The sequence below is a fragment of the Cynoglossus semilaevis genome, chromosome 14, assembly GCF_000523025.1.
Source record: "Cynoglossus semilaevis isolate Cse_v1.0 chromosome 14, Cse_v1.0, whole genome shotgun sequence".
In the NCBI taxonomy this organism is placed as follows: Eukaryota; Metazoa; Chordata; class Actinopteri; order Pleuronectiformes; family Cynoglossidae; genus Cynoglossus; species Cynoglossus semilaevis.
In genome coordinates this window covers 21,128,193-21,145,588 of record NC_024320.1, presented here as the reverse complement: position 1 = coordinate 21,145,588, position 17,396 = coordinate 21,128,193, and the positions used below count along the sequence as shown (strand labels likewise).

Genomic DNA, 17,396 nt, shown 5'->3' with positions numbered 1-17,396 from the left:
AATACAAAGCACCAAAAATGTTATTTTGAGTATGTCAAAATGTGAAAAGATTGGCCTGACACTAATACTCATACTATCTTCACTTACAATGAGTTGACAAGCAGAGCTGTTCTGTCTTGTTGGCCTCAAAAATGTAGAATTTGTTTGGTAAATAAGTTTTTCTTTCACTGAATATTGAGATGCTCGTTACAGTCAATCAGTGACCATCAGTTGTTTTTTTGTTTTTTTGGATAAATCTGATTTCATTTGTTATACTCAAAAAAACAACAAAAACAACAAAAAAACCCAAAACCCTTCAATTCTAGTTGCTATTACTAACAATATTGTAAAAGCAAGAGTGGGTAAACCAGTGTCAAAAGAAAGCACCAAAGATTTTTTATATATATAATTTGACACCATATTTCAAATGGATTTCATTCAAACGTTCATTCAAAGTGTTTTAAAAACAATTTAAGATTTCTTCACCCTGTGTTGTATCCAAGACGTTTGGATGCAAGTTGTGTTGTTCACTTTCAGATGGAATCAGCACTGAAGCTGTTACTGTATTGCACATTTAGCTGTTTGTGTGATGAAGTCATCTGGGTGCGTACACACAGAATGGGGTTCAGTGTTAAAGCAAATTTGAAAACCACCCACTTGTTTTCCCTGGGAGGTGACGTCCTAAGAAATCCACACACCGCGGTAAAGCAGCAGAAAGAGAAGAAACTTTGTTTACACCCTCATTGAGGACTAATCAGTAACAAAGCAATGCTCAACCATGGACATCTTTTCCAGGATCTTCCTTGCAACTACAGCCTGCAACAAGATAGCTCACTCCATTTCTTAAATACGATGCATCAATAAGACCATGGACTTTACGTACGGACTAGACCACACATGTCAAACTCAGGTCCGGGGGCCAAATCCGGCACGCAGTGTAATTATATTTGGCCTGCGAGATCATATCAAATGTGTACCGCCAGTATACAGCCCCCATATACTATAAATATAGGGCTATAAATCCTGTCAGTATATAGCGCCTATATACTGGCAGGATTTGTAGTATTAGTGGTGTATGCGCTATGTTATAGCACATACATTTTGTGTCTATATGAAAAAATTCTCCATTTCAGATCTGGAGAGAAGGCAAAACATGAACAATTGTTGTCAACTTTTTAGTAAATATTAAGTTTGGCCCGTGACTTTGTCCCATTTTTTAATATGTATGTATTTGAGTTTGAGACAGCTGCAAAATAAGGCTACCTTTTCTTGATTTAAAACAACATGTACAGCACATGACTCTCCTCTGGTCTTATATGCGAGTTCTAGGTCTATTTGTGAACTAAATGTAAAGTCAACTTTTTAGTAAATATTAAGTTTGACCCGTGACTTTGTCCCATTTTTTAATTTTGGCTATCTATTAGAAAACAAATGCCCGTAGAGAAAAGAGAGGGAAACAGACAAGATGAAAGATAGAAATGAAAAGATAATAACATTGCACTCCACGTGGAATTTGCTGCTGGATCACATAATAGGAGCAATGTGAACTACGTGAGAGCAAGGTTCATCAACGGCATGATATCAGCGTTGTTTACCTTTGCCAGGTATATGAGGAATTTAGGATTGAGACAACAGGATTCTCCCTAAAATGTTGACTGACATAATCTGAGGAAATGGTAGGTAGATCATTTAGTTTTTATTAAAAACCATGTAACTTCCTAAAACAGCAAATTCTGTTACTTTCAATGTGCTCTTTCACAGCAACCACAGCCTGCATGGAAGATGGCTCTGTCCAATTTTCATAAATGGTCAATTGAAACACAATAGACGAAAAGGGAAGCAGGTTCGGTTCATCCTTGCTGTAATTGTTAGTTGACCTGATTTTACCTTTGAACCACAATCAACAACACTGACTCTCATTTAGCTGTGACCATATGTAGTCATCTGTCTGCAAGTCACGTAAGGAATCGGAAACTTTTACGCTATGAAGAATGACGGAGCTACTGGTGGATGACACCCTCCCCGCCTGTCTGACTAGGAGCCTCTGAGAATACGTGTGACCGTGCACTGCAGGCATCACCGGACTGGGCTGAATATTGGGGAGACAGCTGGTGGGTTAGGATGCGAGAGTAGCAGACGGGTATAAAGTTTCGTTTCCAAAAGCATTCCAGAGACCACCCTGGGACCCCCCATACGCATTCCTTACTGCTGCTGTGATTTTTTTTTCTCCCCATTAGTTGTGTTGTGATATTAAACTGTGTACCTAGATGATAGTGACGGGATGAAAAAATGCCACGTGAACATAGTTAAAAACTATCACAACACAAACTCCTACAGCAGAGTACGGGGCGTGAACACAATACAACTGCTGGGTAACTACGCTTTTAGCGTCAGCTACCACAGAGCTAACCTTCAGCTAGCCACCATTACAAACCCATCATTTTACGGACAACAACATAACAGAACAACTGGCGTAGACAATCGGCTATTGTGTATTTATAAGCCCGATTCTTTTTGTAAGTCTTAATTATATAATGTGTTATTATTGTACGTTTGTGATGGACTAGACAGCCAAACCGTGTTGTATTTACGCTGAGATTGAACGGCGAAAAGCCGGTGGGCTGTAGTGCCATATAGGCTATGTGATTGGAGAACCAAATACATTAATCTCCTCAATCAAATAGAGTTGCTACACCAATACTAATGCAATGTCGACTTAAGAGACTCTCGCAATAAGGTTAAAAATGCACAAATGGCGTTTGCTTCAGCTAATACTAGCTAGCGGGATCATTGACGCTTAATTTTAAGTGGATAGCCGAGAAAAGAACATCCACACAAGGCCTAATTAAACCACCCTTTCACTGGACGCGTTCATTTTGGACCATTGTTAAAAGCATGTGTTGGCGTAAAGATCCACAAAATGTGTTCCGTCTTTTCCCGTCTTGAGGAATACCGTTACACGGTGTTCCAGCGCGAAGCAGTGCGGTGGAGCAGAGCGGGGCAGGACTTACCTTGCTTGCTCTCTATTTTCCCCGACATTTTCGTAGCCAGCAGCTGTGATCCCACTTGCAGTTCAACAAAACGTTAGCTCCAGACGAGCCTCGCTGTGCGTCTCCTCCCGGGATTATTCCCTCATTTTCGTTGTAGTGTTGTGTCCATAAAATGAATCCACCGGATTTAACGTTGTATGTTCACAGGCGACGCACATTAGTGCGGTCAAAAACTGTCTCCGTCCGTCTCCGGGTGATTTTCACTGGATATGCTCTCACACTCATACACATGCCACACACACATACACACATTAGGGAATGTATTGAACCCAGACCCTGGCAGAGAGCTTCCATGTTCAGTGTAACGGTGCCCCCTGGCGTCAGGAATTAGTCACACGTCAACAAGGGCATGGGCGTGTTAGACTAACTGGTTGAAGAATTTGACGGTTTTAGTGTAGATGCTGCATTTACTGGTTCAATGACATACATCACGTTTTCACATATGTCCGTAGGCTTTTATCATAGGAGTCGCTTTGAAGAGTTAAGTTAAATTATGTTACTTTAAACACAGATATACATTTATTTAAAAATAAATAAATTTCTGAGCAGTTTCTAAAAGTTTCAAATTTCCCCTCTCCAACTAATCTTGCTTTGGACAGTCTCCAAAGTTTCTGAAGATCTTCTGGACCTTTCTATGGGACTTGTGTCTTTGATTTACCCCACACAACGCATTATGGGAAAATACAGACTATCATCTCTAAATACTCACTTTGGCTAAGTGTAGATCTCTGGGGGGGTTTTGTGTGTGTGCCCATTTTCAAGTACATTTGGCTTGATATCCCATTGTAAGACAAACTCATACTGATATTTGCAACTAACTGCTAGAAAGTTTCACTGTTACTTCCAGCTTCACAAGTTCCAGTTTAAAAGGCATACATTTTTATAGCCACCATCTGTGGCCCTACATAAATACAGTACATACTGTCACCTCAGTGTTTTGCTTTGAGGCTCTTTCGTGAAAGTTCTATTGTTGTTTCAGTGGGTTTCTAAAACAATAGGTTTCCTGTGGATTTGTCTCTTCTATAGAATACTTATTTTTATTTGTACTGTGAAATCATTATTTTATTAATGTGCATTACTTGTCATTGTTATCATCATTTAATCAACCAATCAATCAATTACAAAATATGAGAACTATTGATTAACTTAATGTCTTGTCTTTGTACTTGTCCTTTGCTCTCTCTCTCTCTCTTTCTCTCTCTCTCTCTCTCTCTCCCTTAAAGGACCCTTGAACATGACGTCTTCATTTAAATCAATACAATACTGGGCAGGAAGTTACTCTAGACTGGTGAGAGTGAGACACCATGACGAAACAAAGACAGTGGCAGACGTTACAAATGGCATTTAGAACAAAGCTGGCAAGATAACTATGGATATTAATTCCAAGCAGCTTGTGTCATTTGTAAACAATCTGTTACAGTACTAAGACAGTAGAGAGTAGATCTGTTGGCCCTCGCTTGACTGTGTTTTGGACTGTCAATGTTTCAGAACAAGAGAGTAGATCTGTTGGCCCTCGCTTGATTGTGGGTTTTTTTTCCCTTGAGGGACAAATATCAGACAACACTGGACTGTCAATGTTTCAAAACACATGGTCATTCAGACTCTGATAATAACTAGAATAGAATCTAAAAGAGGTTTTATTTTGAAAATGTAACCATAGATGGTGCAGTTTTACTGGTTCACAGTAACAGCTGATACCAGTCGATTGGTCCATGGTACAGGGTTGGTGACCGCTGCTGTAGAGAACTACAGCAAAGAATGACAATGTCTTGGCATCATCTTAAAATTTAAACTTGAAATCTTTAAATACACTTTATTTTGTGTCATAATGTGTTATTCTAGAAACAACACTAGGGCATGCTACATATTAAACTGAGACAAACACTTGGATATGATAACCAACACTTAAATAATTACCTTTTAGTTACACCAGATGCTATATACAAGTATATAAACTTCACATTTTAATTAAAAAAATACTTAAAAGAAAATGCTAGAAGGCAGAGGGTGGGGTGACTGCTAATTTACTCAACTGCTGACTGCAGCCTCTGTCTACTAAGTGCTTATGCATTATCCTAGCCATTAAGGAGCAACCATGAAGACTATGTCTCCAAAATGTCAAAGCAAGTAAGGTCTGTCATCAAAAATTGATTTGCCTGACAAAGTGATCTACACTGGCTGATTGATCTGGGTCAGCCTGTGTGCTGCTCAAGCACTTATAAAAGCAGAGATGTATTTGAGTGGCAAAATGGGAAGTTCTCGGGGCGGCGTGCGACGTTCGCACCGTGTGAAACTTAACCCCTTAACTGTATTTATTCAGTTATCAAGCTGAGGCACTCTGAGTCAAGAGTTCATATTTACACTGTCTGTCATTATACCTCTGCCCTTGCCTGCTTGCTTGCACAGCAGAAACCACACCCATATAACAAGTGCAAAGTGATCACACTAGTGTGTGCGCTATGAGGGTGTGTGCAGGCATAGAGGAGGAGGTGAAGGAGTGGAGGTTAGTGAAAATATCTTCCCCGAGGCTGTGATAAAGTCACACAGGAGGAAAAGCAGAGCCGCAGCACCGAGCTATCAGACAGCAGAGACCTTGTAACCACACAGGAGGAAAAGCAGAGCCGCAGCGCTGAGCTGTCAGACAGCAGAGGCCTGGCAGCCCAGTCAGAGCAGCTCGGACTGTGGTTCAAGACGGGCTGTATTCATCTGTGAGCATTGTACTGTATATGAGGTGTCTAACTCAAAGGTCATTCATAAATACAACAAAAGTCAAATCAGGGCATTGGCTTCACAGGGTGCGGACACTTTTAACATTGAAGACAATTGAAGGGTTTGTTAGCTGCAGAAAGTAAAATCAAATTTAAAAACAACTCACAGACACTTTGTGCTCGTACACGTCTGCCATACTGGGGTTAATTATTGACATCTAGGTCAAGCTGGACTTTATCATTCCAGTCATGCATGTGTCACGTGAATGTAACACAGCTCTCTGCTGCTGTCTGTGCTGCGTTCCTGAAAATAGGGTGCCGTTCTCCTGACCACCACACAGTGGTGCTCATGAACTGCTGTCCACCACTGTGTCCCGAGACTCAGCTCTATGCAGCATTCTGGCAGGTAGCAATAGTGCTGATGAAATGTGTTTTGAGAAAGACGAGCCTAAAGTAACGGAATCTGGCACAACAATGATGAAATGGCTGTTTTTTTTTTTTTTGTTTGTTTTTTGTTTGTTTGTTTTTTTGGATTATAAGAGAAATAGCTGATGGTTTAAATCTTGACAAGAAAAAAAATGACAAACATGTTAATGAAAATGTTGGGTTAAAAGTTGTCATGGTAAGCTTATATTGCCTTATCCCTGTTGTTTTAGAGTCAGGTGTCAATCACTATGTTCACATACAGATATGAATGTGTGTTTACATCTGGATGTTTTGCTTTGGACTAGAGACCGATCGGGCTCTTCTGTGGACTTGATGGTTCATGTCAGGCTGGGCAAAGAAAAGAGGAGCGAGACAGTTCAGTTAGATGGGAGTTGTCAGTAGATGCTTTGAGAAGAACAGCGTTTGATCTCTGCGGCGGTGGGTGTGTGATGCAGAGCTCAAACACAGTTTACGGCTCTGTTAACCTTGGGCATCGGTCAGACCCCTCCGTCTGCCTCACATCTGAGAGTGGTGAAAGACCAAGAGGATCAGCAGGGCTTAAAAGCACTGAACACATTGACTGTGAATGCATGGAAAAAACACATCTGTAAAAATCTGGGTGCTGTATCTCTGCCCCCCAACAGGGTCATTTTTCATATAAGCTTTAATATTGGAATTTATATGAACAACTACCAGCATCACGGTTGGGATAAGACACAGACCACAGACAAACAGCAGATTGACTAATGGCAAATAAAAGAAGAAAAGGTTATTTTTCATTTGGAGATTTTAAAACTGGACAGAATTCAAACATGAACGACTGGTACCTCAAATGACCTTAAAGATATTTCCGTCCAGCAAAGCCCTAATAAAATGAAAGCGTTACTTATCAATAGAGTAGACACAAAGGCAAACTTACAAATGACCAAATGTTGGTTTACTTTTAAGGACACCTTTCATTCATTTTGAGAATTAAGAATAAAAGTAATTCCAAGTTTTCCAAGTGGAATTGTGGCCTCTGCTGTAAGTTGCTCTTTAAAACAGTGTGTATTTTTGAGTCACTGCACATATTTGAAAATATAACAAAAATTTGAACTTTAAGTATCAGTCAGTCAGGCAGAGTAAATGTTAGCATTACTGCACAACAGCCTTCTGCCCCTATAGTGCCCAGCCCAGCTACTGAAGCATCCCTGTTGCATTACAGATGCTTATTCTTTTACAGCTTCAATTCTCTATCTGAATGTTGACATATAGAATTCCGGTGTCCATTATTCCCAAACACAAAGCTGAAACATGGAATACAGTAACCTGGTACAGTAACCTTGATGAATGACTTGGTCTTTGCATCGACAGTCTCTGGACGAGGTCTCTAAAGGATACATTTAGATTAATTCGATTTCTTTTTACAAATGTAAATATTAGATCCACTCAGATTAGTAAACACACACACACACACACAAACCAGACACACATACACACACACCTCGGTAGCTAGATAAAACCCACTGACTTTGCAAACTGGCCCCTGAGCCTTGAAGCCAGTGTAACATACAGGAATTATTTATGTGCTGAGACAGGCATTGTTGTGATGCTCTTTGGTGCACAACAGGGCGGCAGACCTGGCTTTTGGAAAGCGCAGACACTTGCCTTTCAAGAGCTCTCTGTCCTATCAATGTGAGAGTGAAGGTCTGGCTCCTTCAACTCAACACCCCCTCCCCCCACCACGTCCTGTGCTGATTTCAAACAACTGGCTCGACCTGTCTTTATGGTCTGACCCTTTACTCCGCTGTGGCCGTGCCTCGAGTTCCACTGACTGACATTTAACTTAGAGGCCAGAGCGAGGATGGCAAAAGAGCATGAAATGAGGCTAACTACAGGGGGCTTAGTCATTTTGACCACTCCCTTTGTTGCACCTTCACCTCCATTAGCTGCTGGAGTCCCCTGGGTGGACAGGGCCCCTGATCCTGAGGGGTGAGGTATAGCTGTGGTTATAGAAGCACAAAATAAATGGAAGCGTCAAGGCAAATGCTGCCACGTGATGATATGGAGAACAATTATTATTTTATAAGGTTGAAATTATATTTCTAACCCCAACTTTCTGTAGTATTTTGACACATCTTTATTATATTTTGAAGATCCCAGGCTCACATAACTTAGTGATGCACCCATACTGATACAAGGATCTGTATAATGCCCAATATTTCTTTCGAATACTTGCCGATTGTGTGACCTGGTCACATGGGATCAGCTAGCTATGTTGAAAAGCCTCATTTTACCAACATTACCTGTGTTAATATTTTATTGAAAAGCCTCATTTTACCAACATTACTTGTGTTAATATTTTTTTAATTGAAACTTGAAAACATTGGTGCACAGTTGAAGTCACACATTGTTAACTGGAGAAGTTTGTTTCGTACAGAAAGATTTTTCTTTATTTTATGGATTGGAATGGATTTATATTGAGCTTTGAGCTGGGAACTTTTCCTGCCCTGTGTCCTCACTGTGATTTAGTTTGAGCACAGTGAAGCCACAGAGTCGTGCCACCCATGGAACACAACCTAAAGAAGTGTTGTGGGGGTAGCGGGATCGGCAAGTACACAAATGAAAAAACTGGTATCAGGACAACCTGATCCAAGCCCCCCAGACCCTGTCCCCCGTCCCCCAACCAGCAAGTAAAGATCCAAGCCCCCCAGACCCTGTCCCCCAACCAGCAATACTTGCTGATTCCTTTTATCTCCTTTTATGTTTCATACAAACCAAGAAACCACAGCATGGCGGCACTGTGGCCAAGTCACAGAGTCTGTGAGTGAAGAGGAGGAGGCGGAGGAGTTACAGAGGTGCGATTGGATTCTGATGTCTGATTTACACGTGTTTGCAGGTCAGATGGTTTGGATGAGGTGACAGAAGGATCAGGAGGTTGAACATGTGCTTCAACCTGTTATCACGCTGGTGTTTTCGCCTTTTTCTTATCACCATCGTCTGTCCGTGTCATCAGCCCTCCTACCTCCTTATCTCCTTCTGTTTCTGTTGGTACGGCCAACTTTAAAACTCGGCCGCACAGAAATAATGTAGTGGAAAATGTTTGTTTCAGGGATTTTAACAATATTTTTAAAAATATTTTTAAAGTGTAAACAAATTGCTGAGAACGTTTTTATTAAATATTTTAACATATTTTGATTTGATCAAAAACTTTCAAAGAGGGAACTAAAATACATTCTCTGCTTCTCTCTCACCCTGAACTGTACTTCTTCTCGTGATGGTAACTAAGGTAACACCAGACTTACCACTTGACACTATTAACGACTGATGATGATATTGGTTGAGCTGACAGAGAAATAATAATAAAGTTTTTCCTTCGTTGTAAACGATGGATGTTGTTTTATGTTAATTTTCTCTGCACTGGTCTTGCAGAAACCTCCTATTTTTTGTGACCTTTGAACCCTCAAGATGTCTCCTACAGGATAGGACAATATTTTCTCACACTGCTTACAAATTGTCAGTGTCTGTCCAGTAACTTTGTCATCATTTATACCTAAGAGCTGCTTCACTAACGATTGAGTGCAGAGTGTCTTCTATGTCAATCTCTCAGATGAAGTCATGGTTACAGCCTTCATCACAACCAGAAACATTGGTACATTTTAATCCAATTATATTTTCATCAGAAGATCACGCCCCCTCTGCCCATCACTGAATAGAACACAGTAAATTAACAACAGCAACATGATGTCCAAAACAAAAAACCTAATTGAAATGTGCAGTGGCGAGATGTTCACGGAAAGGTCAATGAAAATCTGCCAAACTGCAGAAAAATTAGCTGATTTCAAAAATATGAATATGTAAATGAGTTTAAATGTTACAGTTTCACACTGTGAAGAGAATGATGTTTGAATCAAAAGTGCATGGATTCACTATAGCAGAGCTTCTATTTCAGGGAGAACACAGACCACATGGTGCCGTAACTATACAAAGGGCTAAAACGTGCAAAAATAACCGGGTTACTGAAGTAAACGTGTGTATTATAGGTGATATGTAGTATATTTTAGATCGAGATAGATATTTTAGATTTGAGATATTTTAGACACGGTTGACTCTTTCTTCTCACTGAAGCACATCTGGCTTAAAATACCATTTGAACAACTGTAATCCATTGTCTGTAGAGGGGGGGGGGGGGGGGGGCTGGCTTGTGTTTAACTAGATTAGTTAGTGAGTCTACAGCTGGTTGACACAATTACCAAATGGATTGTAAATGACTGTAGACCAGGAATGAAGTTTTGACAACAACATCAATGTTTTCTACAAGCCACCGTCAAGATGGACTAAAATCCACCAACACGACCAACATATTGGTGAGTTTATTTCATATTAATCATCCTTCTATATGGATTAGATAGAATTTTGCTGTCTTTTATGACTTTTGGTCATATTTAGAACTGTCAATTTATTTCAATAACGATCACAATTAATCATGATTTTTCCACAGCTTCCCTGCGATTAATCCGATGAAAATCATTTATCATCAGCTCTTATTATTTTAGACCTTTGTTGACTGTTTGTTGAATGTTCAACGTCAACACTAAGCTAGACTTTTCTTCTGTAACTACTTCAGTTTAATGATTAGGTTTATTCACTTAATGCACTCGTTGACCATGATGAGTAACTCTGTCTCCACAGCAGTTCAGCCATCCTTTGACAGAAGCATGTTATTTTCAACCCTCCCTGGATGAGATGGTCTGGTCTGTGGGTGTCTGACTTACAAAGGTTACATTCAGTGCTGATGGAAAACCCTGGAACAGAGCGCCCCCTGCACAACTATGCACCTTTCAACACACGCAAAGGTGATTAAAACTGTGACTAACAGAGTAAGTATCTGCCAAACTGAAATTTATACTGAAAATCATTTGTGGGTTTGAGGTGAGCAGGAGTCATTCAATAGACAGTTCATCACATTGAACAGTCACTGCATAAAAGAACAAAATTATAAACTTTAGAAAACACCTAAAACATACTTTCAAGTTTTATTTTTTTAAATTTCATTACTTTAATATCTGTGATTCCCTTTGTTGTTTTTTTCTGTAAAAGAGGCCCATATAAATAAACTGACTTACGTACTATATACTGAAACATAAAACAATTACTGTGAAGTGGCTTCTAATGGCTTTATCCAAATAATAACAAAGCTAATATATACTATATACGTGTATATACACATATATAGCATATAACATTCATATTTAGGACAATATAAATATGAATGCTTTTGGTTTTCCGCAACTCCTCCATTAAGACCATTTGTGATGAGACTTGAGAAGTTGTTGAAGGATAAAGTAAAGTGTCAGATGCGTTTCTCTGATCCTGTCCCAGTTTCTTGAAAGATTTTTTTGTTCCGTCAACAAGAAAGCCATTTCGAGAAACTGTTTATCAAACCTAGACACTGTTTAAACTCGTGGTTTTGTTATTTTCCTCTCCACGACTACCTAAAACATGTAGAGATATTTAGGCCAATGGAGAAAAAACAGCCACTGTATAATGTTAACAAATAATTAATCATTTATAATACGAGAGGGGACCACACCGTAACACACCACACAGTACCATACCGTACCATACCAGAAAATGAAAATCCAAGTTATAATACGAGAGGGGACCACACCGTACCACACCAGAAAATGAAAATCCAATATCAGCTTTATTAATTAGTAGACAATTAATTTAATAATATAATAATATAATTTGTCAATTGATCAAATAAATGAAACAGACTCGGCCCCTATTAAAAAAGATCTAGCTCAATTATAGCACCAGTTACACCTCAAAGATTATTTATAAATGCTCTTAGAATATATAGTACACTCCATTTACATGTAATTAGAGAAGGTGGATAAGCTATTTACAGCCAGCAATCATAAGGAATAAAAGATGAACCAGGGTTAGAGAGTCTAATGAGGATTAACGCTCAGTCTCCAAACCTAAGATTGGCAGCAGTGTCACCAAACCGTTGGTGACAGTTCCAGTGCAAGACTCTTAAAAAATAGATGTTCCTCCAACACAAACATGCAAATGTTCTAAAATTTAGCACGTTGTGAATATGTGGTAGTGTGCACTACTGAAGTGGCACACAATTTAAAGTCTAACTGCTTGCTCTACCTCAAGAAAATCCAATGCGACAGGCCATTATTAATGTAGAACTGTCCTACTTACCTACGTGCACATTTGCACATACACACTAAATGTACCTTTTGCTTGTAATGCAGCACTCAGACCAAGCAAAGTAGTTGGGAACTTAAACGCAAATTGTGTGTCTCGGGAAACAAAAAAGAGGCTGTGCTTTGTTTTCATGTTTATTTGTTTTGCAAACCTAACAGGAGAGAAGGGATTCTACACCAGCACAGCTTGCAGAAGCAGAGGAAAGCTGCCATGCTGCTAGTCTATCACAGAGCTAACACAGATTGACAGATAAACACACACAGGCCCATTGGCTCCTCTGGGAAATTTGGAATCTCTCATTCACCTTACTGTAGGCTGTGCGAAGAAGCCACGGCAGCGGGAAGAAAGTCACATCAACAAAAGGAGACACGCAGAGTGCACCAGTGCAACCTGGGACTTTTCATCTGTGAGCTGAGAGTGTCACACACTGTCATCGATCGCTAGAGGTCAAAGCACCTTTCACTTGACCTGCCTTAACCTCTGTCTTAAGCTTGTCAATCTGAGATTAAATGATATCTTTACTGTCACCGTGTCAGGCTAAATGGGTGGTCATTTATCTATGATGTTGAATGGTGGTGATGGTAATAATAAAGCAAATATAACTAGACTATATATATATATGTGCATATATACTTATATATGTGCATATATACTTATATATGTGCATATATACTTATATATATGTGCATATATACTTATATATGTGCATATATACTTATATATATGTGCATATATACTTATATATATGTGCATATATACTTATATATGTGCATATATACATATATATGTGCATATATACATATATATGTGCATATATACATATATATGTGCATATATATATATATATATGCACATATATATATATATATATATATGTGCATATATACATATATATATGTGCATATATACTTATATATATGTGCATATATACATATATATGTGCATATATACTTATATATGTGCATATATACTTATATATATATATATATAAGTATATATGCACATATATATATATATATATAATTTAAATACTATTGAAAACCTGATATTGTATGTATTTTCTTATCTGTACTAACTACTGTATGAGTTGCTGCCACCTAGTGATGGGAGGCCTCTGACACCCAACTCACCACAGGAGCCCGCCCCACTATTTGGGAAGTTCTGCTCTAGAGTAAGTCGCTCTGTAACTGCTTCATCTTGCAAGATCAAACTTTGTTAACATTTCCTAAGACTCTCTGTCTCTCTAAGTCTCCTGATCTCTTAATCAGAATGACGATGTTCTTTCAACAGCAACCCTGAAGGGAGCGGCCAAAAGCAGAAGAAGAGAGAGGCTTTAAAAGCTGGATATCGCCTGTATTGTTTAAATCCAAACCCTGCACGAACAACCACAGCAATGGGATCATCTGTCCTCGCTCCTCTGTCGGACTTATCAGTTTTAAATAGTATTAGATTCGTGCAGAGAGACGGAAGGCCGGGTCTGTCTGCTCGTCACCTGCTCTCAGCTGCATGAGGTCATTCATTGATGTGAGGTGAATGAGTGTGTGTGTTTAAGTCTGTCAGCATTTGCAGGTGTGTTTGTCTCCAGAATATTAAAGCAGGGACAGGAAGTGCATTATTAGCTCTGCCCTTTGCTTCCTCCGCTGATCAAGTGCCCAGTCAGCAGTGAGGCTGAGGCCGGCACCACCATGCTGATATAATGTACTCTGTGTCTCTGCAGTACTGCTGACAGATTAAACCTTAAAGCTGTGTCATGTCAAGTAAAAAGATGCAAGTTAATAGTTAGATGTGCTAATAGTACTCTGACATTACCAGTCAGAGCATATATTCAAGTAAGAAAAAATGAATGAATCTACAGAAATGTAGATTCTGAAAAGTCGATTCTCCTGATGGCACAACTTCAAAGATGCAAAACTGTGAAGAAATTAAGAAAAAAAGAAAAATGAAAAATGTCTGTGTATATTAATAAAGAACTATTTATGATAAATGATAAATAATGCCTTTGTGTAATATATGTTTAAAGATGTTCCTTAGTATAAAATATTATTAATGATTTTATTAAAATCTGTAATAAAACATTTTATTGAAAATATAAAATATTATATTAAATGTAAATGTTTGGTTATACTATAATATATATATTTTTTATTTATATTATTTTTCATAAAAGTATTTAGGTGTATTTATGAATTGTATTGTATAGAGAAATTAAACATGTTTGGTAATTTCATCACAACTCTTGTTTTTTTTTAACATTATTTGTAGGCTATGATGTCCTGGTGTGCAGTGGTGTGCTGTGTCACAGTGACAAGTAATTCACTAGTTTAACTCATGAACATTGACATACAGTATAAGAACATCTGAGAAACTAGTCATATTTGAAGGTTTTTTTTTCATCTCTCTTATGTTGCCATGTTGGTATTTTTTCAAAAAACGAAAGAAATGATTGATCGATTAATCAATTATAAAGCTACCCAATACTACTGCAGAGCCTTGACTGCACTGGTGGCTGATGGGTGTCACCAAAATGACATGATTACAGAAAAAGGCTGTGGTCCAGTCTGGATGCAAATCTCTTCCAGTGTGAGCCAAAATCGCCGTATGAGAGATAAATTGATAGGAATAGCCTCCAGTGTCCAGTTCACAGGCCGGCCGCCCTCTTTGATCTCTGCTCCTAATGAGCTTTCAGAACAGAGCCAAAGATGAGAAGACGGGGTTTTTCAAAGGGACCCTTGATTCTGGGTAAGACCTGCGGTGAGAACTGCTAAAAGCAGGCCCACAACGTTGCCTCATCTGATTTCTCTCCTCCTTTAAGTATTCCTACCTACATTAATAAAACCTGCCCACCCGACTCTGCCGAGGAAGGTCACCTTCATCATTGTGAGGTGAGATTTAGTCCCGAGGAGGGCTTTATTCCTACCTACATTAATAAAACCTGCCCACCCGACTCTGCCGAGGAAGGTCACCTTCATCATTGTATATATATATATATATTATAAAATATTCCCCACGCCCAAACCAGAGTAACTCCAGTGTTTGGATTCGTTGGGAAGGACTAAGCACTAAAGCACCGTTGGGCTAAGATACAGCCAGGGGAAAAATATTTGTTAAACTGCAAAGTGCTTGTGTACAGCACATTCAGTTAAAAGTAAAATCCCTGTGTGAGAATGTGCAGCTGTATATGCAATCAAAAGGAATGTTTAATGTCTTCCCCCTCATTCGAATTTAGCATGCTGTGCACTCTGCGGTGCTTGCGCTCTGCGTTCCTGGTGACAACCGCATATTAGCTATCTGCATATTAGCTCCATAGGACTCACAGTCAAGGATAGAAACCTGCAGCGCATCATTATACTGATTCCTACCAGTAATTACTGCAATGTTGAGTTTTGAACAACAACAGAGTTTCTAACAATGTTGTGTAATTTAAATCTGACTTAAGGCGCCGGTCAAAGAACCCGGCAGCGTCTATTATGCTGATGATGGAAAAACGTCTGAGCAGGAATCATCTTTCCATGTGGGACTCATTGGAAGTGTTTAAGGAAAGGAAAGCCCTTTAGAGAATGGAGAAGCAGGACATCAAGGAGCGGCTGACAGACTGATTCTCAGTTGTATGTGAAAGAGCAGAAACAGAGAGGACATGTTACTGTATGCTACATTCATGTAAATTAATATGGTTCTTTGCTGTGTAAATAAACGTTAGAAACATGCTCAGGTTGGAAAAACTGAATGGTTGTACAGAGCTGGATTTGTTATGAACCTGTTTTAACGGCCTGTTTTGGTGCTTTTACCTTTAAATAATAATGAGCCACTGTGTGCTGGGAAGAGATCTGAGGATGGCTTCAGGTAACTATGGCAACAGTTGACATAAATTCTAGTCAAATTGTTTGATCCAGAGTCAGACCCAGACCAGAAGAAGCCCCAGAAGAAACTGGCTGTCGATCCAGAGTCAGACCCAGACCAGAAGAAACTGTCTGTCTTCCCTGTGTTATTACGGGTGATGATCTACACCTGCCGTCCCAAGTTATAGTGGCACTACACTAATATTGATTGATACACTATGGCCCACGGGTCAGATGCGGCCTATTGGGCTTGTGCTATTCCGGCCTGTTAGACATTGGTACAGAGTTGTTCATCTTGATAAACACTGATTTCAATTTATCTATTTTTCAAGACAGAAAATTTATTTTAAAAGAAAAGTTCAACTCCCTTAAACTGGAGGTGTTTAACGTCTTACAAAGGGAAGCTAAATGTCCAAACAGGAGACAATGGTGATGTCCATCCGTACGTACGTTTAACAGCAGATGTTCAGCAGTGAGGGTGCCTGAAACTTTACCTGCCAAAGTGACAACCATTGGTCAGTTACATGAAGATATTGAGAGGAGAGCGGTGTCTCAGTGTGATGATGTATGCCAAGGATTCCCAAAGTGTGGTGCAATGAGCTGCCATTAGGGGGTGCACGAGATAAAAAATGTGTTTCTTGGGTATACATTTATCCACACAATAAAGATGTAAATAAACAAAAACGGACATTTTAAAATTACAAATATAAATATATATAGTAAAAAATAATTTAATATATAAGTAAAAAACAAATAATAAATAAATAGCATATATATAGTATATATGGGAGAATATATACTATATCATACTCAAATGTCCAGAACACACACAAATATATATATATATAAATATATGTATATATATATATATACATATATTTATATATATATATATTTGTGTGTGTTCTGGACATTTGAGTATGATTAAATTGCCTTTGTAAGAAAGACTTCTTCATAGGTGTGGGGTATTGGGGGTGCATCAACCAGGGTAGGGGGAAAAAAAGTTTGGGAACCACTGATGTAGGCCAATCAGGTATTTTCCAGTGTAAACCAAATGACACAACATCAAATTCAAACCATTTAAATTGCAGTCACGGACCTCTAATGTGATCACTGCCATGGAATGTTAATGTGTATATTTATATATAAGTAAATCAAGGGGACAGCACCATGTGCACGCTGCTGTCTCACAG

At 39.0% G+C, this 17,396-nt stretch overlaps 2 protein-coding genes across 12 annotated transcripts in view; one reads left to right on the top strand and one right to left on the bottom strand.

Moving 5' to 3' along the window:
• Positions 1–3,376, bottom strand: part of rapgef1b (Rap guanine nucleotide exchange factor (GEF) 1b) — a 35,325-nt gene extending 31,949 nt beyond the window's left edge. Inside the window, exon 1 of one of the 4 annotated variants that reach the window (XM_025062570.1) lies at positions 2,991–3,376. In XM_025062570.1, coding sequence (XP_024918338.1) covers positions 2,991–3,018 — 28 coding nt within the window. In that variant the 5' untranslated portion in view covers positions 3,019–3,376. The remainder of the gene's footprint in view (positions 1–2,990) is intronic. The other 3 variants (XM_025062569.1, XM_025062571.1, XM_025062573.1) reach the window with 3 other exon arrangements.
• dab2ipb (DAB2 interacting protein b) overlaps positions 1–17,396 on the top strand; it is a 791,247-nt gene that overhangs the window by 169,445 nt on the left and 604,406 nt on the right. The gene's annotated exons all lie outside the window — the stretch shown is intronic.